Source organism: Dendrobates tinctorius, unplaced genomic scaffold (genome assembly GCF_039654945.1).
Source record: "Dendrobates tinctorius isolate UK_male_01 unplaced genomic scaffold, ASM3965494v1 ptg000027l, whole genome shotgun sequence".
In the NCBI taxonomy this organism is placed as follows: domain Eukaryota; kingdom Metazoa; phylum Chordata; class Amphibia; order Anura; family Dendrobatidae; genus Dendrobates; species Dendrobates tinctorius.
The window spans coordinates 12,060,703-12,085,000 of NW_027361695.1; the positions used below are offsets into that span (position 1 = coordinate 12,060,703).

General features: G+C 44.3%; 1 protein-coding gene across 2 annotated transcripts in view; it reads right to left on the minus strand.

Moving 5' to 3' along the window:
- Window positions 1–5,250: 5,250 nt before the first annotated feature.
- Window positions 5,251–24,298, minus strand: part of SNTN (sentan, cilia apical structure protein) — a 23,269-nt gene continuing 4,221 nt past the window's right edge. The window contains exons 2-5 of one of the 2 annotated variants that reach the window (XM_073569781.1): window positions 14,413–14,477; window positions 9,237–9,277; window positions 8,570–8,709; window positions 5,251–6,996 (exon numbers count right to left, since the gene is read on the minus strand). In XM_073569781.1, the coding sequence (XP_073425882.1) occupies window positions 6,838–6,996; window positions 8,570–8,709; window positions 9,237–9,277; window positions 14,413–14,423 (351 nt within the window). In that variant the 5' untranslated portion in view covers window positions 14,424–14,477 and the 3' untranslated portion in view covers window positions 5,251–6,837. Of the gene's footprint in view, window positions 6,997–8,569; window positions 8,710–9,236; window positions 9,278–14,412; window positions 14,547–24,298 lie in introns of those variants that run through there. The other variant, XM_073569780.1, reaches the window with a different exon arrangement.

Sequence of the window (24,298 nt, forward strand, 5' to 3'; positions counted from 1 at the left end):
ATGCCAGTCCCAGCAGAGAACTGAAACGCGTTGCATGTATATTCATGATTATCCTTTCAGTAAACGAAGATTCCCTAAGTGCATCTGCACTTCTATCTGCCAGTAGCGATGTCTCATAAAGGTGGAGATGCAGATTCAGTTTAGGTTCAGTTGTGCGCCTTGTGGGGATGTGGCTCGCTTAGGTGCAGCGGGAGACAAATGTGAGACAGGTTCTTCCACAGTGCTTGCAGTTTATTCACGGCATAAACGTACAAGGCAACGTAACAGCAAACAAATAGCCATTTAGCTCAGGCAAAATAACACAATGTCCATAGTTGTAGACTCAGAGCAGGAGTCTCAGCACACATGGGAGGTTTAGTCCTCCCCACACACAACTCCTTGGTTCAGGAGCAGGCCACATTATAAGGCTGTAGCCACACCCACGTTCCCAGCAGCTGACTGGTCACCTGACTGTGACCTCACCACAGGTCCTTCAAACAAAAACAATAACAATATCTGTTATGCTTTACTTCTGCCTTACATTATAGAGACAAGCCATTTATGAGACACATATCTCCCATCGATTACACGACCCTTAGCCCTGCCACATACCTCCCCCCTCTGCCTAAAGCCGTGGGGCTTGGCACTTTCACCTACCAGGCAAGGGATTCTGGAGAGGGCATCGGCATTCCCATGTAGCTTCCCGGCCCTATGCTCTACATGGAAGCTGAAGTCTTGTAGGGCTAAGAACCAGCGGGTGACCCTAGCATTCTTGCCCTTGGTTTCCCTCATCCACCTGAGTGGGGCATGGTCGGATATTAACCTAAACTTCCGTCCCACCAGGTAGTACCGTAATGTGTCCACTGCCCATTTTATGGCCAAACACTCCTTCTCTACAACTGAGTAATTTCTCTCACAAGAAGTCAACTTCCTACTCAAGTAGAGAACAGGATGCTCCTCCCCACTTATCTCTTGGGAAAGGACAGCTCCTACCCCGACATCTGAGGCATCTGTCTGGAGGACAAATTCACGTTTAAAGTCTGGGGCCACCAAAACGGGTTGCTTACAAAGCGCTCCCTTCATTTCTTGGAAGGCTGACTCTGCTTCTTCGGACCAGCTGACCATCACTGACTTTGTCCCTTTAAGCAGATCAGTTAGAGGTGCAGCCATTGTGGCGAAGTTTGGGATAAACCTCCTGTACTATCCCACAATCCCCAGGAAGGCTTTAACTTGCTTCTTTGACAGAGGTCTCGGCCATGTTTGAATTGCCTCCACTTTATTGATTTGGGGTTTGATCTCGCCACGCCCCACTACATATCCGAGGTACTTGGCTTCTTCTCTCCCCAAGGCACACTTCTTCGGGTTTATTGTAAACCCTGCCTCTCTTAGAGCGTCAAACACTGCTTGGACCTTTTCCAGGTGAGTCTCCCAGTCCGGGGTAAAGATGACGATATCATCCAGGTATGCAGCAGCGTATAGCTTATGAGGTGCAAGGATTCTATCCATCGCCCTCTGGAAGGTTGCTGGAGCTCCCTGTAGGCCAAACGGCATCCGGACATACTGGAAGCACCCGTCTGGTGTGGAGAATGCCGTCTTCTCCTTGGCTTCCTGTGCCATGGGGATCTGCCAATATCCCTTGGTCAGATCCAAAGTGGTTATGTACCTGGCAGGTCCAAGTCTCTCGATGAGCTCATCAACGCGTGGCATGGGATAAGCGTCGAACTTGGAGACCTCATTCAGCTTCCGGTAATCGTTGCAGAACCTCCATTCACCATCAGGTTTTGGGACCAGGACAATCGGGCTCGACCAGCCGCTCTTGGATTCCTCAATGACCCCGAGCTTCAACATACGCTGCACCTCCTTGGAGATTACCTCTCGCCGGGCCTCAGGAATACGATATGGTTTCACGTTCACCCGCACATGTGGCTCGGTCAGAATTTCGTGCTCCACCACCTTCGTGCACCCCGGCAACTCTGAGAACAGGTCCCGGTTTTTCTGGAGTAACTCCCAGCACTGCTGCTTCTGGGCCTTCGATAGAGTCTCCGCTATGGTAACGGCTCCAACCTCCCCTTCTAGGTTGCCCAGCAAGCACGGAGTTACCGCTGGCTCTCTATCTTGCCACGGCTTGATAAGGTTAACATGGTAAACCTGGTATGGCTTCCGTCTTTCGGGTTGGTGGATCTTGTAGTTTACGTCTCCCAGTTTCTCCACCACCTCATATGGCCCTTGCCACTTGGCCAAGAACTTACTTTCCACCGTCGGGATTAGCACGAGAACTCGGTCTCCCGGATTGAACTGCCTCACTCTGGCTGACCGGTTGTAGACCCTGGCCTGAGCCTCTTGTGCCTGGCGGAGATGTTCTTTAACAATGGGCATCACCTTTGCAACCCTCTGCTGCATCAGTGCCACATGCTCAATGACGCTTCTGTGGGGCGTGACTTCGGCTTCCCAGGTTTCCTTGGCTATATCTAGGAGACCTCGCGGATGCCGGCCGTACAGAAGCTCGAAGGGGGAGAACCCCGTGGAGGCCTGGGGAACTTCACGGATAGAAAACAGTAAATACGGTAAGAGACAATCCCAGTCTCTACCATCTTCCTCTATGACTTTTCTCAGCATGCTCTTCAGGGTCTTGTTAAACCTCTCAACAAGGCCATCTGACTGTGGATGGTACACTGAAGTCCTCAGCTGGGAAATTTGCAAGACTCTGCACAATTCTCTCATCACCTTGCTCATAAAAGGTGTCCCCTGGTCGGTCAGGATCTCCTTCGGCAAACCCGTCCGGGAAAACACATGGACCAGCTCACGGGCTATACTCTTCGCAGAGGAGTTTCTCAGGGGAATGGCCTCAGGATAGCGTGTGGCATAGTCCAGGATGACTAATATATACTGATGGCCCCGAGCTGATTTAACTAAGGGACCGACCAAGTCCATGGCAATTCTCTCAAATGGCACCTCAATAATGGGCAGTGGCACAAGAGGGTTCCGAAAATGAGATGTGGGGGCAGTTAACTGACATGTCGGGCAGGACCTGCAATAGTTTACTATTTCCCGGTGACACCCAGGCCAATAGAACCTCTGTACAATCCGTTCCTGGGTTTTTTCCACCCCCAGGTGTCCCCCCAAGATGTGTGAATGGGCCATGTCCAACACTTTTCGTCTATAGGGGCCTGGTACTATTAACTGCTCTGCCACCTCCTCCCTTATTTTCGTGACCCGGTACAACAATTCCCCACTCAACATAAAATGGGGAAACCTTGTGTCTGCTCCCGGCTCTTGTGCAACCCCATTAATGACGGTGACATTGTTAAAGGCTTCCCTTAGTGTGGGGTCCCTATGTTGGGCAGTCCCAAAATTCTCCCCGGCCACCCCTAACTCCGGGATGTCAGGTACAGGGGACCCTTCCTCTTCATCCCCAACAAGGACACATAAAGGGAACTCGTCTGCCTCTGGTGGTGGCGATACCTCAGTGGGGTGGATTGGTTCCCTGCTCTTGCTAGCACACTCAGAACCCATCCCCCACAGATCCCAAAACAGACAGAAATCCCGGCCAATAATTATGGGATGCAACAAGTCTCGAACAACGCCAACTTCATGCGACTCGGTGCCATGCGCCGTTTCAATCTTCACCCTAGCCATAGGGTAGTCCTTTGCATCGCCATGTATGCACCGAACACCAATCTTTTTACCCGGGAGTATGTTTAGAGGAAAACTGGCCCTCACAAGGGTCACCAAGCTCCCGGAGTCCAGAAGCGCCATTACTGCTCGACCGTTCACCTTCACGGGACACGCTTGTGGCCCCTTGTTAGGTAGCGAGTTCACACTGCAAGCTGGATATGCGTAGTATGAACTACGGCGTCCCATGCTGCAGTCCATCTGCTCGGTGGTCTGGGGACAACGGGCCGCTATATGTCCTGGCCCATGACACTTCCAGCAAATAACACCCGAGGGGACCTTGGGCACCGCCTCCCCCGCCCCTTTTGACCTTGGACGCACCACCCCTTTTTGTGACTCCGCCCCCTGCTGGGACCCCCAATATGGAATGGGCTGCTTCCCCAAGGAACCTTCCATCCCCTGGTATCTCTCGACCAGCCCAACCAGTTCATCAGCATTTTGGGGATCACCCTGGGCAACCCAAGTCTGTAGAGGTCTCGGCAGAGAATGCACAAACCGATCCATCACAACTCGCTCTACCATCTGTGCAGGGGAAGCCGACTCTGGCTGCAGCCATTTCTGGACCAGGTGCAACAGGTCAAACATTTGGGAGCGCGGGGGTTTGTCCCGGTGATAGGCCCAACGATGCACTCTCTGTGCCCTGGTAGTCATTGTTACCCCCAAGCGGGCGAGAATTTCCGCTTTTAATTTGGGATACTCTCTGGCATCTTGTACCGTCAGGTCAAAGTACGCCTTCTGGGGCTCCCCCGTTAGGTAAGGGGCCAGTACCTCCGCCCACCGCTCTGGCTGAAGTTTTTCCCTCTCAGCCACCCTCTCAAACACCGTCAGGAAGGCCTCCACATCATCCTCAGGGGTCATTTTTTGTAATGCGCGTCTTACCGCCTTCTCGACGTCGGTGGCATCAGCCCGACCTGGGGTTGGGGCGCTCGTCCTGCCCTCCTGGATGGCGGTTGCCAGAAGCTGCATCTGCTGCCGTTGTTCCTGCTGGCTTTGCTGGAACTGCTGCCGCTGCTCCTGCTGGCTTTGCTGGATCTGCTGTAACAGCAGCTTGTTGGTTTCCTGCTGCAGTGCCTGGGACTGGACCAGGTGTTTCATGAGGTCCTCCATGATTCCCGGCAATGCTTGTTGCCCCGCTGCAAACTTCACCCAGGACATGCAGCAACTGTCTCAAGTCTCTGCTGGGACCGCTGCCCGCACGTGTACCACCAATTGTGGGGATGTGGCTCGCTTAGGTGCAGCGGGAGACAAATGTGAGACAGGTTCTTCCACAGTGCTTGCAGTTTATTCACGGCATAAACGTACAAGGCAACGTAACAGCAAACAAATAGCCATTTAGCTCAGGCAAAATAACACAATGTCCATAGTTGTAGACTCAGAGCAGGAGTCTCAGCACACATGGGAGGTTTAGTCCTCCCCACACACAACTCCTTGGTTCAGGAGCAGGCCACATTATAAGGCTGTAGCCACACCCACGTTCCCAGCAGCTGACTGGTCACCTGACTGTGACCTCACCACAGGTCCTTCAAACAAAAACAATAACAATATCTGTTATGCTTTACTTCTGCCTTACATTATGGAGACAAGCCATTTATGAGACACATATCTCCCATCGATTACACGACCCTTAGCCCTGCCACAGCCTTTAAAGCCAATATTAGTAATTAACATATTGGCCTCTATAGAGGCGTATATTGGGCAGGCAACTAGGACTTGTGCGATGGATGTTTGGCAGGGTCTTTATATACAGGGCATGGAGGAAGCAAATAAACTAAACCTTTGCTATCTTGAGTGTATCACATCAACCTGGGAGATCTGGGGGTAGAAGGTCTCTGCATATTGTGAATCACAGATCTTCCATTTAGTCTGTGTGTTTGGGTCCTAAATTAAATGAATTTAGTTTCTTTTGGTGCTGAAGAGATAACGACCCTTTCTATGCTGGTCAGAAACTTGCACCTCCATTTTCAGCTGTTTCTGATTTGTACATTACCTCTCCCTATAAAACCTGGCCAGACTTTCTTCGCCTTGCCAGTGAAAGCTCTGCTTCCTTGCTCTTAGGAGACGCTGTTCAGAATTGTTGCTTTTGGAGATTCGTCTTCCTGTGCTGTGTACTTAAGCTAAGTGTTTAGGAGAGAAGTTGTTGTAGAGGTGTTCCGTTCCATGTGTGTTTATGTCCTGGTCCCTTTTCACATTTAGTTTATTCCTCCTTGTCCCTATCCTCCTCCCTATTGTTGGTTGGTGCTTTTGTATGATAGAGGTTTTCTGTTATTCCTGATTTCTCTTTTGTGTCTTGTTCACATTACATTTCTGTTCCAGGCTCCATGGAGTGGGGGAGGGGAGAAACCAGGGATTAACAGGAGCATAGTGAGTCAGAGACTCGGGCCTCTCTACCGACAAGAGTACCCCTGGGACAGGGATGCTTAAGGTAAAGGTTCCAGGGACAGTTTGAGGCCCCCCTTCCCCTACCTAAGATCGTCACAGCGTGACAACTGCCCCAAGCAAATCAGAAACTGAATATGGCTCTAGGCAGCCAGAACTTTCGCCAGAAGTATAAAGTGGCCCCAATTCTAACAAGTACTTTTTGCTCAGAAGGACAGGTTTTTTATGAAGTCGTAAGAAGACAAAGGCATTCGACTCTAAGACATGACTTATTGACATTAGGATAGGCCATTAAACGTTATGGTGTGGGTCCAACTTTTGTAGAAACAAAGCTGCCTCGTATTGGAGGTTGTCTCTTTTGGAAGAATGTGATGAGTCAACATGCCAGTCACGGGAGTCCCACTGTCTCTTCATTGTCATTAATGTCGGGGGGGTCCAAGAAGTCCAATCTGAACCATCATACATTGATGACCTATCCTAAGGAAAGTTTATCAATTACATAATCCTAGAGAACAACTGATAAAATGTGCATTTTTTAAGTTTGGTTGAAATGAGATTTATTCCATCAGTGACCTTCCAGCTTTTATATAATGCCCAGATCAAGTGAATCGAACCTCCCGACATATGCAAACAAGCCCTTATCCATATTTATGGAGTTGTCCCTGACATCTAAGAGCCGCATTTGAACAGTTGACCTGGATACCTTTACAATACTACAGCATTTAGGACTGGAAAAGAACATGGGGTTTGTGACTGGTTGGGTTGTTGTGGTGTCACCATGATAGGTTTGGTGCCCCAAAGTCCCCATTTTTATTTGGAATTTTTGGCTTGGCGGATTTCAGTGAACAGGTCGGACATCAGAGTCACACTGAGCAGGAGAATCATGAAGTCTTCAAAATCCATTTGTCCTTTGCTGTCTTCCTCCAGATCCTTCATAAGCTCTTTGTATTTTGGCTTTGTTTCTTGACCCTGTAATAGAAAAGAAATGTCCATAATTGATTTAATTTCATACTATTGAAGTTGCTTTGATGAAAAACAATAAATGTAACATAAAAAGATATTGTCTACCTGAAACTTGTTTTAGAATGGGTTAGGATAGACTTCCTGCAGCCAGTCAAACAACTGTAGTAAGGACAGTAATAGGAGGACCTCTCACTTTCTCAGAAAAATTGTGGTAAATACTTTGTAAACATCACTGAGCTCCCCTGATTCTGCAGCTCTTTTACTTTTTTCATTCCGTCACTCCATTGCAGAGATATTCATATTTATTACTTTTGGAATCCAGCATGTGAAATCTCTGCTTGCAGACCAACTGAGTGTTTCTTCAGAATCTTCTCTTGGTGGTATTATAAGCTGTGAAGGAAGGAAGGGTGAAAAAGTACACCCTGAGAGAAGACTCTGAAGAAACACATAGTTGGACAGCAAGCACAGATTTCATATATTGTGCTCCAAAAGTAACAAGTGTGATTATCTCTGTAATGGAGTGATGCAGCATAAAACGGAAAAGAGTGCACAATTAGGGGAGATCAGGGACTTTTTTTTAATAAGGTATTCAAATTTTTGAGCAACTGAAAGATCCTCTTTAATAAGCACTGACAGTCTTTTCATGTTTTTACACTAGGTGGGGGTATACTAGTGGAGCCTGATAGTAGGTTCTTAGAGGGTTAATTGTAGGAGGGGCTGCCGAGAGTAAGGTTAGTGAGAAAAGGTGGTTTAGTCAGACGGGACCAGGGTGCCCAAGAGTCCACATGGGCTGTAGGCCCGGACAGCTTGGCAGCCACGTAACATTAAGTCGTTATTGCCCATGTTACCAACGGCCACTGCAGGTCTTAGCAGTAGGTCAGAACAGAAAAAGGAAGATGTGGCATCTTACCGCCTGGGCCAATGCTTTTAGGGCAGAAGTTGGCTGGACTAAAGAGATGAAAGGAGTTGGCACTTCGACGAGATCGGTACAGACGGGCGGATGCTTCACCGGGGGTCACCAAACCTAGTGATTGATGAATTCATGTCTGGGGCGAAACAGGCTGAAGGAAATGTCATTGTAGTGAGGTCAGACCTGGAAGGAGCTGGGAAGCAGTCTAGTACTATCCGGTCCGGGCGTGTACTGCACAGAAGTGACAACAAGCAAGGGAAAGATCAGGAAGCAAGCCAATGTTATGATGTACCCACTGTGGATGTAACGTGCAAAATTCTAAGTAAAGCAAATGGTAAAGTTGTGCCAGACTGTGTCTCCATAGATGGGGGTCGCCTAGAAGAGGGACGGCTATGGCCTGAGAAGTGCCCGGGTAAAGATGTATCTGGAGACGCAGGTATGCCGAGGAGCATAGTATTGTTTCATGTAGGGGAAGGGCTAGGTACAGCTGCCACCAGAGTACAGGTCATGACTACAGTCCTGGCCCTCCCCTTACATACGACTAATGTTGCCAATGAATACCTGGGCTCAGTAGGACTTGCCTAGGATTCTCCTGGTATTGATATTGGCTCGGGTACATGGAACATGGAAGTTCTAGTGCAGATTATCCATGGGTTACCCTCTATTTACCTGTGTAAAGTTCTGGAACTGTGAAGGCAACAAGTCCTTGACTTCTCCCTTGCTGACTTTCCCATCATTGTCTGCACATGAATTATACACAAGAATAGCCGTGGCAATGGCTTTTTCTAGTTCAGAGCCTTTCCCCAGTGCTAGACAGAAGATAAGACAATGAGAAACTATTTTTAATCGTTTCGCTGCAGAATTGTTACATAATGTATAATTATTTTCCAAAATCTGTCAATCAAGATGTACTAATTGTACATCGCTAGCTAGTCACAATGTGAATATCTCGTGTCGTGGAACTCACTGCACTGTAAATCGTTACGGCTTGTACAAGAAAAATATTTCTTTTGTTAAAGTTATTAAATAACTTAATTTTATTTTTATATAATGCACTGGAACACAAGATGACCTTGAATTGTATGTATATTTTATGTAATCAACTTTGTTTTAACAATGGTTACTCTCTGTATAGTCTAGTGCTGCCGTCTTGTATTACTCCCTCTCTTCTACCACCTTCGATTTCTGATCTACAGCCAATGGCACAGAGAGAAAATTGACAGGAGTAACAGATAACTGCAGAATCAGACTACATGCAGGGTTTGTTTGTAGTCTGTTACCATGGAGACACATAGTTCTGCTAAGACATATGGTATAAAAAAATAGGCAAATTTACCTTTAATAGAGGCTAGTTGCTTGGAGATTGGAATTGTATTGCTATGACAAAAAATATTGAAGACATTTGCTAAAATTAACAAGCATCTGTGAATTGGGACAAAATTTATTTATAAAGCAGAAAAAAACTATAAAGCACATGGCTTTATATGGGCTCTTTTTTATTTAAGGGGTTGTGTCACCAGGCCAAACGTTATCCAGTTTTGCTTTTATTCTATATCTATTGCTCCCCTGTGTAGTCCATTTTTTTTTCTCTTAAATCCGCTTTACGGTTCAAGAGATATGGGCCTTTCTATTTTGTGCTAATTTTCAGAGTCTTTACAAAAGGGGCGTGGCTCACAGGGTAATTATGCCAAAAGACACGCCCCAGAGGATCCTGTGAGCCACACACCTTCAGTAAATGCTGAAAATAATGAGCATTAATCCAAAATCACTAATATATAAGGTAGAATTAACTAGAACAGTGGTGGGGAACCTCAGGCCCCCAGGCCATTTACGGCCTTAAATTACCTTTTATATGGTCCCCGGGCAGATTCCTGGGAACCACGGGGATTGGGCCCACAGCTGTATTTTGCCGGGTGCAGGCTCATCAATGTCTTCTTGCTCTGTGAGCATGCACACGCAGTGTTCACTACTGAACGCTGAGGAGCGTGTAATGAAAGATCGCGTCCTGACACCGGTGCCAGTGTCAGGATGTACTTTGTGGGCGGAGTTAGAGCACAATAAGTATGGCCCCCGAGGAATGGCTTAAATATCCTTGTCAGAAGAAAGATTCCCCATCTCTGAACTGGAAGAAAATTACTACAGACCAGATATTGGTTGCTGAGCTTGAGCAATGTGTTATGTGAGCAGTATGGGTGACCATAACATCTGCACACTGTAAAAGACACTATTATATGGCACTATGCCACTTTTATAAAATCTCTATTCCTGGTATTATTTTCCTATGTTTACGGTAAGTGATAACACATGGACAACATTGATGCTACTACAGTATAAGATTGGGATCCAAAGGTGACTTATATTTAGCACTATTCCGAAATCTGATACGTCTGGTGCTATTATAGTATGCCGTACTGTATTGTTATTGAAAGCAACAAAACATGATATTTTGAGCATTCTATCGATAATTTATTTTTGAGTGTGTATGCACTGTATAGTACTATTATTTATGGACTCTACAGTAAGGTTATTTCTACACTACTTATTGCTATTATTTATGTACTGAATGACACTGATATTTGGGCACGTTATAGGATGATTATTAACTGTGTAGTACAGTTAATTGGGCACTGTAGAGTACTATTATTTATACATTCTATGGCACTGTTAGTTGAGAAGTGTATAGTACAATTATTTACTGTATGGGCTCCATGTCATTGTTATTTGAGTACTATACTGTATTATTTTCTATGAACTCTATGGCACTTTTATTTGGGCACAGTATAATACTAATATTTACAGATGGACTGTATGACACTGATATTTCAGCACTGCATAGTGCTATTATTTATGGACTTTATGATATTGTATTTATGGACTATATGGGACTGACATTTGAGCACTCTACAGTACTATTATTTATGGACTATATGGCACTGTTATTTAGGCACTGTATAGAACTATTATTTATGTACTGTATAGCACTGATATTTAGGCACTGTATAGTACTATTATTTATGGACTATATGGCACTGTTATTTAGGCATTGTATAGTACTCTTATTTATTTACTGTATAGCACTGTTATTTAGGCATTGTATAGTACTATTATTTATGGACTGTATGGCACTGTTATTTAGGCATTGTATAGTACTCTTATTTATGGACTATATGGCACTGTTATTTAGGCACTGTATAGAACTATTATTTATGTACTGTATAGCACTGATATTTAGGCACTGTATAGTACTATTATTTATGGACTATATGGCACTGTTATTTAGGCACTGTATAGAACTATTATTTATGTACTGTATAGCACTGATATTTAGGCACTGTATAGTACTATTATTTATGGACTATATGGCACTGTTATTTAGGCATTGTATAGTACTCTTATTTATGTACTGTATAGCACTGTTATTTAGGCATTGTATAGTACTATTATTTATGGACTGTATGGCACTGTTATTTAGGCACTGTATAGTACTATTATTTATGGACTATATGTCACTCTTATTTGAGCACTGTTCAGTGCTAGTATTTATGGAATGTATGTCATTGCTATTTGGGTATGCAAATAAAGTCCGTGGAGCCTCATTTAAGAGTCTCAAACACGGGACTCTTAAATGAGGCTTCACGGACTTTATTTGCATATTCGTATTTCCCAGGGAGCAATGCACCTAGGATTTCACTGATTGAGCGCCTTTGCCGGCTGCCGCAGTGTTTTCTTTGACTGGTCTCCCTGAGGTCAGTGATTGTTTCGTGATATTGCTATTTGGGCATATAGTAGCATAGTAACATAGTTAGTAAGGACGAAAAAAGACATTAGTCCATCCAGTTCAGCCTATAAAATTTTGTCAGAATAAATCCCCAGATCTACGTCCTTCTAAAGAACCTAACAATAACTGTAAGATACTATATTCTTACGCTCCAGGAAGACATCCAGGCCTCTCTTGAACCCTTCGACTGAGTTCGCCATCACCACCTCCTCAGGCAAGGAATTCCAGATTCTCACTGCCCTAACAGTAAAGAATTCTCTTCTATGTTGGTGGAAAAACCATCTCTCCTCCAGACGCAGAGATTGCCCCCTTGTGACCGTCAACTTCCTTGGTATAAACAGATCCTCGGAGAGATATTTGTATTGTCCCCTTATATACTTATACATGGTTATTAGATCGCCCCTCAGTCGTCTTTTTTCTAGACTAAATAATCCTAATTTTGCTAATCTCTCTGGGTATTGTAGTTCCCCCATCCCCTTTATTAATTTTGTTGCCCTCCTTTGTACCCGCTCTAGTTCCATTATATCCTTCCTGAGCACCGGTGCCCAAAACTGTACACAGTACTCTATGTGCGGTCTAACAAGAGATTTGTACAGAGGCAGTATAATGCTCTCATCATGTGTATCCAGACCTCTTTTAATGCACCCCATGATCCTGTTTGCCTTGGCAGCTGCTGCCTGGCACTGGCTGCTCCAGGTAAGTTTATCATTAACTAGGATCCCCAAGTCCTTCTCCATGTCAGATTTTCCCAGTGGTTTCCTGTTCAGTGTGTAATGGTGATATTGATTCCTTCTTCCCATGTGTATAACCTTACATTTATTATTGTTAAACTGCATCTGCCACCTTTCGGCCCAAGTTCCCAACTTATCCAGATCCATCTGTAGCAGAATACTATCTTCTCTTGTACTGACTGCTTTACATAGTTTTTTATCATCTACAAATATCGATATTTTACTGTGTAAACCGTCTACCAGATCTTTAATGAATATGTTGAAGAGAAGAGGTCCCAACACCGACCCCTGCGGTCCCCACTGGTCACAGCGACCCATTTAGAGAATATACCATTTATAACCACCCTCTGCTTTCTATCACTAAGCCAGTTACTTACCCATTTACACACATTTTCCCCCAGACCCAGCATTCTCATTTTGTGTACCAACCTCTTGTGTGGCACGGTATCAAACGCTTTGGAAAAATCAAGATATACCACATCCAATGACTCACCTTGGTCCAGTCTATTGCTTACCTCTTCATAAAAACTGATTAGATTGGTGTGACAGGAGCAATTCCTCATAAACCCATGCTGATACGGCGTTACACAGTTATTCTCACTGAGATAATCCAGAATAACATCCCTCAGAAACCCTTCAAATATTTTACCAACAAGAGAGGTTAGACTTACTGGCCTATAATTTCCAGATTCACTTTTAGAGCCCTTTTTGAATATTGGTACCACATTTGCTATGCGCCAGTCCTGTGGAACAGACCCCGTCGCTATAGAGTCTCTAAATATAAGAAATAATGGTTTGTCTATTACATTACTTAGTTCTCTTAGTACACGTGGGTGTATGCCATACGGACCCGGAGATTTATCTATTTTAATCTTATTTAACCGGTTTCGCACCTCTTCTTGGGTTAGATTGGTGACCATTAATATAGGGTTTTCTTTGTCTCTCGGCATTTCACCTAGCATTTCGTTTTCCACCGTGAATACCGTGGAGAAGAAGGTGTTTAGTATATTAGCACAAAATAGTACTTTTATTTTTGGACAGTATGACAGTGTTATTTGGGCACAGTATAGTGCTAATGTACTGTATATGGACTGCACTACACTAATGATTGGGCACTGTATAGTTCTATTATTTATAGACTCTATTGCACTACTATTTTGGCACTTTCTAGGACTATTATTATTTGGGCATTGTATAGTACTATTATTTATAAACTCTGACACTGAATAGTCTTAATATTTAAAAACTATATGGCACTGTTTTGTGGCACTGTATAATTCTATTACTTATGGATTTTAGGACAGTCTTATTTGGACACTGTATAAACTTTTATTTATGGACTACTGGGGTTGTAATTTAGAGTTATGAGACTTTTAAGAGACAAATCTCCCTCATTATATGGTTATACATCCAGTAGTTTAACTTGAAGCTTGTAGGTCCCAATGAAAAAATCTCCAACAGAGTCTTGAACTATTACGGGTCTTTGATAATATTGATCTTCTCTTATGGTCCTAAGAGATGGCGGCAATCCCTGCTAGGAGGTGGGTCATTTTACAATGCACTGCAATATTACAGTAAAGTGATTGTTGGTTCTAGTCTCCAAGAGGAGAGACATAAAAAATATGTTAATTTTATTTATGTAAAATATATTTTAAAACAAAAAAAAAATAAGAATTCATATCTTCCTTTTCTTAGAATGTAGATTAAAAACAAACAAACAAAAAAACCTAAATATATTAGGTACGGCGGCGTTTGAGTGTTCAAAGTAATAAAATATCACCCAGTGAACAATAAACGTTAGAAACTTCAAAATGGCAAATGTTTTTTGGGTCTTTTTCCCTCCAACAATTGAAGAAAAAGTTATATAACCCCAGAATAGTACTAATAAAACTACAGCTCGTGTCGCACAAAAAACGCCCCAATATATCCATATCAATGGAAAATAAAAAGATATAACTCATGGAAGGTAAGGAGAAAAAAACAGAATTAAAACCCTTCATTACCTCTTTGGCATTTTCAATACAGGATGAAGTTCGGCTCCGGGATCTGAAGCGAATTGTCTCCAACACTAAAAGAATAATTCGTATGTGATCGTTCGGCTCGTGGAGGTTTGTTTCTTTTTTTTTTATTCGATTTTTGTTGACTTGGTAACTTTGCTAAGCAACGACCGCATCAAACACTACTGAATGAGGCGAGTGCACGCCATGCATTAAGTCCGGGGTTTATTTAGCCGGATTTATAAAGGAAAGCTAACAATGTTGTTACACAATCCTAGAGCTCAGAGCGGCCGCAGAATGGTACAGAACAATGCCCATCAATAAATGTGTCCAGAGCAGAAGCCCAGCGCTATCCGACGGTAATTACTGGATTCTCAGTAAAGGAGATGGGAAGAAGACTATGGAAAAAGTCATCTATCTATTATCTATATTTATTATCTATCTATTATCTATCTATCTATCTATTACCTATTTATTATCTATCTATCGATCTATTATCTACCATATCTATCTATCTATCTATTATCTATTTATTATCTATCTATCTATTATCGGAATATGCGGAATATGTCAGCGCTATAGAAATAAAATTTATTATTATTAAATTTATTATATTATCTATCTATCTATATTTATTATCTATCTATTAGAGTTGAGCGACTTTAGTCGGATCGGGTTTCATGAAACAAAATTCGTTTCAGATGAAACTGGTCCGACTAGGGCAAAACAAAGTCGGAGTTTCGTCCGAAACTCGACCCCAATGCAAGTCAATGGGGAATAAAAGTCGGCATTGAGCGGATGACATTCATCCACTCAATCCCAACTTTTATTCCCCATTGACTTGCATTGGGGTCGGGTTTCAGACGAAACTCAAACTTTTTTTTGCCCTAGTCGGACCAGTTTCATCTGAAATGAATTTTGTTTCATGACACCCGATCCGACTAAAGTCGCTCAACTCTACTATCTATCTCTCTATCTCTCTATCTATCTATCTATCTGTTATCTATGCCCCTGAGGCTCAGTCGCCACAGAGGTACTGCACCTCCTCCTGAGGTGTGGTGCCCCATCATCCAGGTAAGTTGGAGGCTCCTGACCACGCTCCAACACTCGCACCCCACACAGCAGGGTAGTTCAGCAAAGCCACATTGTGGCTCCCTGCTTGGAGTGTAGCAGAGCACCTTTGGTGGCTCCCAGCTTGGAACACAAAACATGCTGGGAGGCGGGTGGAGTTGAGAATACATAAAAGAGTGGGAAGGTTTAGAATTTCAGTCAGTCAGTAGGTCAGTCTGGGAGAGGAAGCCACTCAGAGAAGAGTGAGGACAGAAGATCCCTGAGAGAGGGATAGAGGAAGGAGGTGCTGCAGCAGACCTGAGTAACCTGGGTCTGCTGGCACAGGAAAGGAAAGAAGGAGAAAGACATTGAACTGAAGCCTGAGCTTCCATAAGATAGAGAGATTAGAATGGAACGAAGGAGTAAAAGGGAACAGAGAGGATGTGGGTTAGAGCAAGAACCCTGCCTAGAAGTTCTAAGTGCAAGGCCGGGGCCCGGTCCCCAAGGTTGTATGGACACTAATGGTTCTGCAGCAGACACCGGTGGAGTAGTGGGCTGTAAATGCACTACTCCCATGTAAGACTTGGGGGCACAACAGCAACTTGGATAGTGAGCCGGGACTCAGGAGTAGAGAGTCCCCGAAGCAGGCTACAGCTGTCTGCCGTACAAGTAGAGTTCTTGGGAACATCTGTCAGGAGGCACTCCAGTGTAACTCAGTACTGGGAGTACTTCACACTTAAAGGCGCTATAGAGGAGATGTTCAGAAAGGCACATGTTGGCGGAGCGTTGGAAGGGAGCATCCTATCTTGCCTGGAGGTTGACGGAGCCCAGGACCCGGAGGACACAGCACGGAGGCAGGCATCTGTGTGAACTGCAGACTGTGAGTAAAGCTTTGGGACTACATGCCCTGGTGTCCTCCACTTATTCCCGCACCACTCCACCCCGCACTACTACATCTGGGCACCAGCCTCTACACCGCCTGTGCCTCTCCTCCATTGCTACATCTACACTGCCCTGGGACTACAGCTCCACCTGTGGGGAGCTTCACCATCTTGGCTACAACCCACCACCAGTCCCAGAGGATCTGCATGCAGCGTCGGCCTAACACCTCACTTGCCGAGCACCACAGGTGGCGTCACGAACTATTCATTCAAACCATTACATTCCCCCATTACTTGGGCGCCCAGGGCCACGGACCGGGTCCCCGCTGCTGTGACACATCCCGCTGATACCGGCCCGGTACCGAGTACCCCATAGCCCTGGGAGGGCGACCCATATCTATCTATCTATACAGTGGATTCAGAAAGTATTCAGACCCCTTTACATTTTTCACTCTGTTTCATTGCAGCTATTTGGTAAATTCAAAAAAGTTCATTTTTTCTCATTAATGTACACTCTGCACCCCATCTTGACTGAAAAAAACAGAAATGTAGAAATTTTTGCAAATTTATTAAAGGGAACCTGTCACCCCCTCCAGGCGGTTTTAAGTAAAAGAGCCACCTTGTGCAGCACTAATGCTGCATTCTGTCAAGGTGGCTCTTTTATTTAGGGTACCTTCCACCGCAGAAATAATCGTTTTTAAAATTGGTCAGACATACCTGATTTTTGTCCGGGGGGCAGGTCTTTCCCCCTCTGACACCGACGCCTCACATCCGTCACTCATGTTTGCTCCGCCTCCATATCATTCTTTTCAAATCCTGGCGCCTGCACTGTACTATGTAGTCTTGGGCATGCGCAGTTAGCGCTGCCCGTGCTCTCCCATGACTTCCTGGCCTTCCTATCGCGCCTGCGTGGACGCTTGGCCAGAGATCCCGCCCCGCAGTCGCTTATGGTTTATTCACACTGCATGGCTGGGAATCTCAGGCATGCGCAGTAGTTATCTGCGGCTCTCCGACTCCCGGAAATCCTTCCGCCTCTTTTCTTTCCTACATTGCAGCGTCATCGTTGGAATCGTTAGGTCATCCATTATTGCCGTGGCATCGCATCCTCCCCTCTAAAAGGGGAGGGATTTCCGGGAGTCGGAGAGCCGCAGATAACTACTGCGCATGCAGGAGATTCCCATCCCCGCAGTGTGAATAAACCATAAGCGACTGCAGGGCGGGATCTCTGGCCACGCGTCCACGCAGGCGCGATAGGAAGGCCAGGAAGTCATGAGAGAGCACGGGCAGCGCTAACTGCGCATGCCCAAGAATATATAGTACAGTGCAGGTGCCAGGATTTGAAAAGAACGATGTGGAGGCGGAGCAAACAATGCAGGAAGACATGAGTGATGGATGTGAGGCGTCGGTGTCAGAGGGGGAAAGACCTGCCCCCCGGACAAAAATCAGGAATGTCTGACCAATTTTAAAAACGATTATTTCTGTGGTGGAAGGTGCCCTAAATAAAAGAGCCACCTTGACAGAATGCAGCATTAGTGCTGCACAAGGTGGCTTTTTTACTTAAAACCGCCTGGGGGGTGACAGGTTCCCTTTAAAAAGGAAAAACTGAAGTATCACATGGTCATAAGTATTCAGACCCTTTGCACAGTATTGAGTAGAAGCACCTTTTCAGCTAGTACAGCCATGAGTCTTCTTGGGAATGATGCAACAAGTTTTTCACACCTGGATTTGGGGATCCTCTGCCATTCTTCCTTGCAGATCCTCTCCAGTTCTGTCAGGTTGGATGGTGAATGTTGGTGGACAGCCATTTTCAGGTCTCTCCAGAGAGGCTCAGTTGGGTTTAGGTCAGGGCTCAGGCTGGGCTAGTCAAGAATGGTCACAGAGTTGTTCTGAAACCACTCCTTTGTTATTTTAGCTGTGCGCTTAGGGTCATTGTCTTGTTGGAAGGTGAACCTTCGGCCAAGTCTGAAGTTCAGAGCACTGTGGAAGAGGTTTTCATCCAGGATATCTCTGTACTTGGCTGCATTCATGTTTCCTTCAATGGCAACCAGTCATCCTGTCCCTGCAGCTGAAAAACACCCCCATAGCATGATGCTGCCATCACTGTTGTGAGTTCATTTTCCCCTTCACCGTTGATGTCTGATGAACTCTCTCTGCTGGTGAAGAGAGGTAGTGAAATTGATTGGGTTGAGAAGAACCTGTCATCTGAACAGGTGGAGCCTGATTGGACACCCGGAATCACTGAGTGGATATAAGGCAGCCGACGCCCTACAGGGGTGCTGGTGATCCTTTCTGCTTTGAGCTCTTGCAACCAGTTAGTCCTGTCTTCTGAAAGCTAAGTTTTTGCTCTCTTATTTTTCCATGATATTTTGTCTGTTTGCTTCTTGTTTTGTGTTCAGCCTGCCTTTGTTGGGACGGGCTGAGCTCCATTTTTGTCTCTGGTCAGTTTATCTCTTTGCTCTGTTTTCAGAATATACCTGAGTGCTGATATAGTGATTTTGAAGTCTAGTGACTTCAGGGCCTTTTTCCCTATCAGACGGTTGGGACATTTTTGGTAGGGTTTTTTGCGGATTGCAGCCAGCATCTTTTCTGTCCTTTCCTATTTAGTTAGTTGGGCCCCATCGTTTGCTCAACCTGTCTTTCTGTCTGTGTTTGTGTTTTCATCTGCTTTTCACTGACAATACATGTTGGGGGCTGTCTATTGCTTTGGGGTCTGCTCTGGGGCAGTTTAGATTTCCCCTTTCTTTCTTTAGGCTTATTTAGTTCTCCGGCTGTGAACGAGGGGTCTAGGGCACCGTAGGAACCCCCCACGGCTACTGTTAGTTGTGGTGAATAGGATCAGGCGTCTGCAATCCGATAGCTACCAACCTCTCCGGTTTACTGGACTTAGCTTGTATTTTTGTTTTTTCCTCCTTCGGTGACTCATTCATAACACACCACCATGTTGCACTGTTGGGATTGTATTGGGCAGGTGATGAGCAGTGCCTGGTTTTCTCCACACATACTGCTTAGAATTATCACAAAAAAGGTCTATCTTCGTCTCATCAGACCAAAGAATCTTTTTTCTCATAGTCTGGGAGTCCTTCATGTGTTTGTTAGCAAACTCTATGCAGGCTTTCATATGTCTGGCACTGAGAAGAGGCTTCTGTCTGGCCAATCTGCCATAAAGGCCTGACTGGTGGAGGGCTGCAGTGATAGTTGACTTTGTGAAACTTTCTCCCATCTCCAATCTGCATCTGTGGAGCTGAGCCACAGTGTTCTTGAGGTTCTTCTTTAACTCTCTCACCAAGGCTCTTCTTCCACAATTGCTCAGTTTGGCTGGACAGCCAGGTCTAGGAAGACTTCTGGTGATCCCAAACTTCTTCCATTTAAGGATTATGGAGGCCACTCTGTTCTTAGGTACCTTGCGTACTGCAGAAATTCTTTTGTAACCTTGGCCAGATCTGTGCCTTGCCACAATTCTGTCTCTGAGCTCCTTGGCCAGTTCCTTTGACCTCATGAGTCTCCCTTGGTCTGACATGCACTGTGAGCTGTGAGGTCTTTTATAGACAGGTGTGTGCCTTTACAAATCAAGTCCTATCAGTTTAATTAAACGCAGCTGGACTCCAATGAACGAGTAGAACCATCTCAAGGAGGATCACAAGGAAAGGGACAGCATGTGACTTAAATATGAGTGTCTGAGCAAAGAGTCTGAATACTTATGACCTTATAATATTTCAGTTTTTCTTTCTTAATAAATTTGCAATTTCTGCATTTCTGGGTTTTTCAGTCAAGATGGGGTGCAGAGAAAAATGAGAAAAAAATGGACTTTTTTTGCTTTTACCTTCCTTCCAATTTGTAACTTTATTATTTTGATTACCTGTCTCAATCTAGTTCACTAATTTTATAAAAATATCATTAAAGATACTTTTTAGTTTTTTTCAAAAGTAGTGAAGTAGGTTGCAATTAGTATTTACTGCCGGCTATGCAAATCTCGCACCTGGTCACCATGACTAGTCACCCACTAATTAACATATCACCACCGCAGTTGTAAAATTGATTTTTTGGCATATGATGAAATAAAATGGGCTGAAAGGGTATAATAGTATAATGGTAGCAATAAATATGTGATGGCAATTTGGGGGGCCTGGGCAAGCTCTCAGGTTCCCTTTAAACAAAGATTTTGGGTCACATGTCTGATAGCAGAATGGAAATGAGCGTAGTCTGTTACCACAGAAACCTGCAGAATTTTAAAAATGTTGAAAAACTAGTTGCAAAAAGTGAATAAATTCATCACTGCTTTTTCTCTTCTTTTTTTGAGTAACCTACCCCTTTTTAGTGGTTTTAGTGTTTGCCCCTTATTCTTTCTACGTCTTTCTTTTTTGCCTTTTTTATTTAACGTTGTTTATCCAGATGTTTTAGGCAACTGCATGAAATGCATCTATTACCAAAAGTTGCATTTTTTTTTTATGCGTCTCACTCCAGTCCCTGCCAGGAGTAAGGTTTCTTTATGAATTTTTCAATTTGGCACAATTGTATGACTTTTTACAGCATTTGTGACTTTTATCGATAAAAAGACTACAAAATTGACTGAAGCCAAAAAATGAAAGCATTTTTTCATTTTGCGCCATATTACGAATACGGTTTGAAAAATGTTGGCGCAAAAAAAGCCAACATATGCTACAAGGGAAAAATAAAGAAAAGTGACTTCAATACATCGTTAATGATGAATCGGGCCCAAAGCATTTAAAAAGTTGCTCAACTTTTCATTTAGTTTGTGAAGTAGAATTAATTTTTAAAGCAAAAACTGAATACGAAGATCTGGAGTCTCTTAACGTGTTCGTGTCACTGGAAATGTGAGGATTCATTAACTTCTATGGGTTACATTAATTTAAAATTAGCCATTTAAGAGTGAAATATTCTATGTAGCCTTTCCAATTACGAATTTCCATTCCTTACTTTTACCATGGAGCCCATTTGAGCGGCACACAGATGGCTGGTGGATGAAATGAGTTCGTACTAAAGCTGGTTGACCCTTCTGGGTATAAATGAATTGGGAGGTTCACCTTCCCCTCATCGTCTCCCTTTATTGTCAGAGCATCTTTAATTTGCCATCTGACAATGTCATTACCCAGATAATTGAGAAGTATAACACCAAGTTTAAACTGTATATTTCCCTTCTACTCTCCAGACGAATGCGAAATTACACAGTATCCCGGTGACAAGGCTAACACATACGTATTAGCGGTGTCCATCAACGCGAAGACCTTAATTAGCTGTGAAGCAAACGATTGTTATTTCCAAATAATCACTCATCTGACAGCACAAAATACACTGATTTCCGAAGGATAAAAATATATTTCCTCCATCTGTTTCACATTCAGCTTGTAGAACGTTTAGGATGCAATTTTCTGGTGTTGTGGACACCGATGAGGAAAATTGGCTGGTATCAGCCATGAAGAGATAAAGTAAAAAAAGGTTCTTGGAAGATCTACTCAGCTTATTATCCAGATAACCGTAAGGTATTGGAAACTCAAGGTTTACAAAAAATCAATCATAATTGCTAGAGTTGAGCCAAAAATATTCGCGGGACACTGGTCCCACGGCTATATCAGTGGTCCATGGACGCCGGATGATAACTTTGCGAAAAAATGGCTATCTACTGGCATTCTTCGATGTCTCTTCAGAGCTTAAGCCTGTAAAGATGTGTCACCACGTAATGTAATGAAGCTGCAGGACCTACTAATCGGAGGAGGCCACGAGAATGCCGACAGGTAGGAGGAGGTTCTCAGGACTTTTCTCCTGCTACGAGGGTTTATTTTATAGAGTGATGCTAAGGCATTCAGCCTGGCTAGATTTGACTGTCCATGTCTGAGCACTCTACTTTCTGCTGCCTTCTAAGATTCCCTGCCATACCAATTGCTGAGGCATATGGCAAGATCATGTCTGCTTTCCCGGTGCTTCAATGAAACCACCTGCCATATTATTACCTCTGATGTGTAATTTTTGGGGGAAATATCTGAGAACAACAGATTTTCATGTTTTAGCCCAGAGAATTTTTTACCCAGACTGAAAGATTTTTTGCAATGCAAGATCAGACTGTTACAGAAATACACCAGAGAAGCCTCCATTGTGCCCAAGCCTCACACAATAATCAGCTCTAAAGGTCAAGTGGAAGACAATCTTCACTTGCCTATAGGACCAATTTTTAATGAACAGAAGAAGAATCGTCGCCTTAGAAATGTGGTGCTGGAGAAGGATGTTATCAATACCATGGATGGCAAGAAGAACAGACAAACCAATTTTGGAACAAATCAATCCAGTCATGACAATGGAAGCAAGGATCACCGAGCTGCGATTTGCCTACTTTGGACATATCATACGAAGAGAGCAATCATCGGAAAAGGACATCATGGTCAGAAGAATATAAGGAACAAGAAGAAGAGGAAGACCGGCAACCCGATGGCTTAAAATACTATCAAAATAATGGCAGAGAAGACCCTGGTGGACATATTTAGGTTTGTACAAGATCGATCTTCCTACAGAGCGATCAACCATCAAGTCGCCATGGCTCAAGATCAAGCCAAAGGCTGTTAAATAATCTAAATCAACCTGATAGATCTTATTGATGCTTTATCCTGGGTGCATAAACGATAACAGCAAAGATAACTGACTCCTGCACAAGTTGTGTATAGATGGAGCAAGTCTGGGATTTGTATTTTCACACCTAGCTTTATGATATATCAATGATCCACCAAGATACAGGGGGGGGAAATATTTGATCCCTTGCTGATTTTGTAAGTTCGCCCACTGACAAAGGCATGAACAGTCTATAATTTTAAGGGTAGGTTAATTTTAACATTGATAGCATATCAAAAATAAAATCCAGAAAATAACATTGTATCCCCTTGTCCCGGTGTGGTCAATCCAGTATCCTCATCCCCTTGACTTGGCGTGGCCAGAGACTGAATCTCGTCCCCTGGTCCCCAAGCAGCCAGTGCCAGAACCATGTCCCCTGGTCACAGAGGGACCAGAGCCTGAACATTGTCCCCTGGTCCATGAGTGGCATAATGCTGATCCTGAATTCTAGGCTGGGTCCTGGAGCGGCCAGCCCCGAGGTCCCCTGGTCCCAGTGCAGCCAGTGCATGAACACTATTCCATGGTCCTTGAGTGGCCTAAACCTGATCCTGAATCCTAGACCAGCATGTCTGAACTAAGCACTAAAGTAGTGTCAGCATACCTGACCCCTGGGGTCAGCAGCTGCAGTACTGGGTTTTGCTCAAGAGTGGTACCTGGCGGCTACCTGCTACACAAGCCTGACCTCACCGCTAGAGGCTGCAGTGAACACCAAGGTAGCTGCTTATTTATGCCCCTTTCTGGGTTGGCCCGGTCCTGTGGTACATTTGGTCCAAAAATCCATGGCTGGGCGTAACAGTCTGCTTGGTTCAGCAATGACCGCAACAATCAGTGTATGAATATGACTCGCCCCCAGAGGCTGTGGGGTACTCGGTGCCAGGCCCGATGATTTCAATGGGAGAGGTCACAGTGGCAGTGACCCGGTCCGTGGCCTCAGGCAGTCAATGTAAAAGGGGTAGAGTGATGGGGATAAAGTTATTGAGATGATTCGTGACGCCACCTGTGGTTTCTGGTCAGTTTGATGGTGTAGCAAATTGGTAGAAATTATATATAAGACATAACTTTTATTTAACCCTTTAAAAGCAACTATTGTTGCAATACAAGACGCAAACAAGTGAAAACAGTGCTAGTGTAACGTGCTCTAGATAAAAACAGACCGTTGTGTACCGCCTTATTGTCCTATGACAAAGGACAGCAAATAGTTATATTGATGGTCCATATGTTTCATCGGATAAAGGCACAATAAATATAAGTTTCTGGACCTATCTAATAACTGTGGGTCATCCACATAGTAAAGTCTCTGTTAGAACCATGAACCTTCAAACAAAATGTTGGACCATAAATTCAGC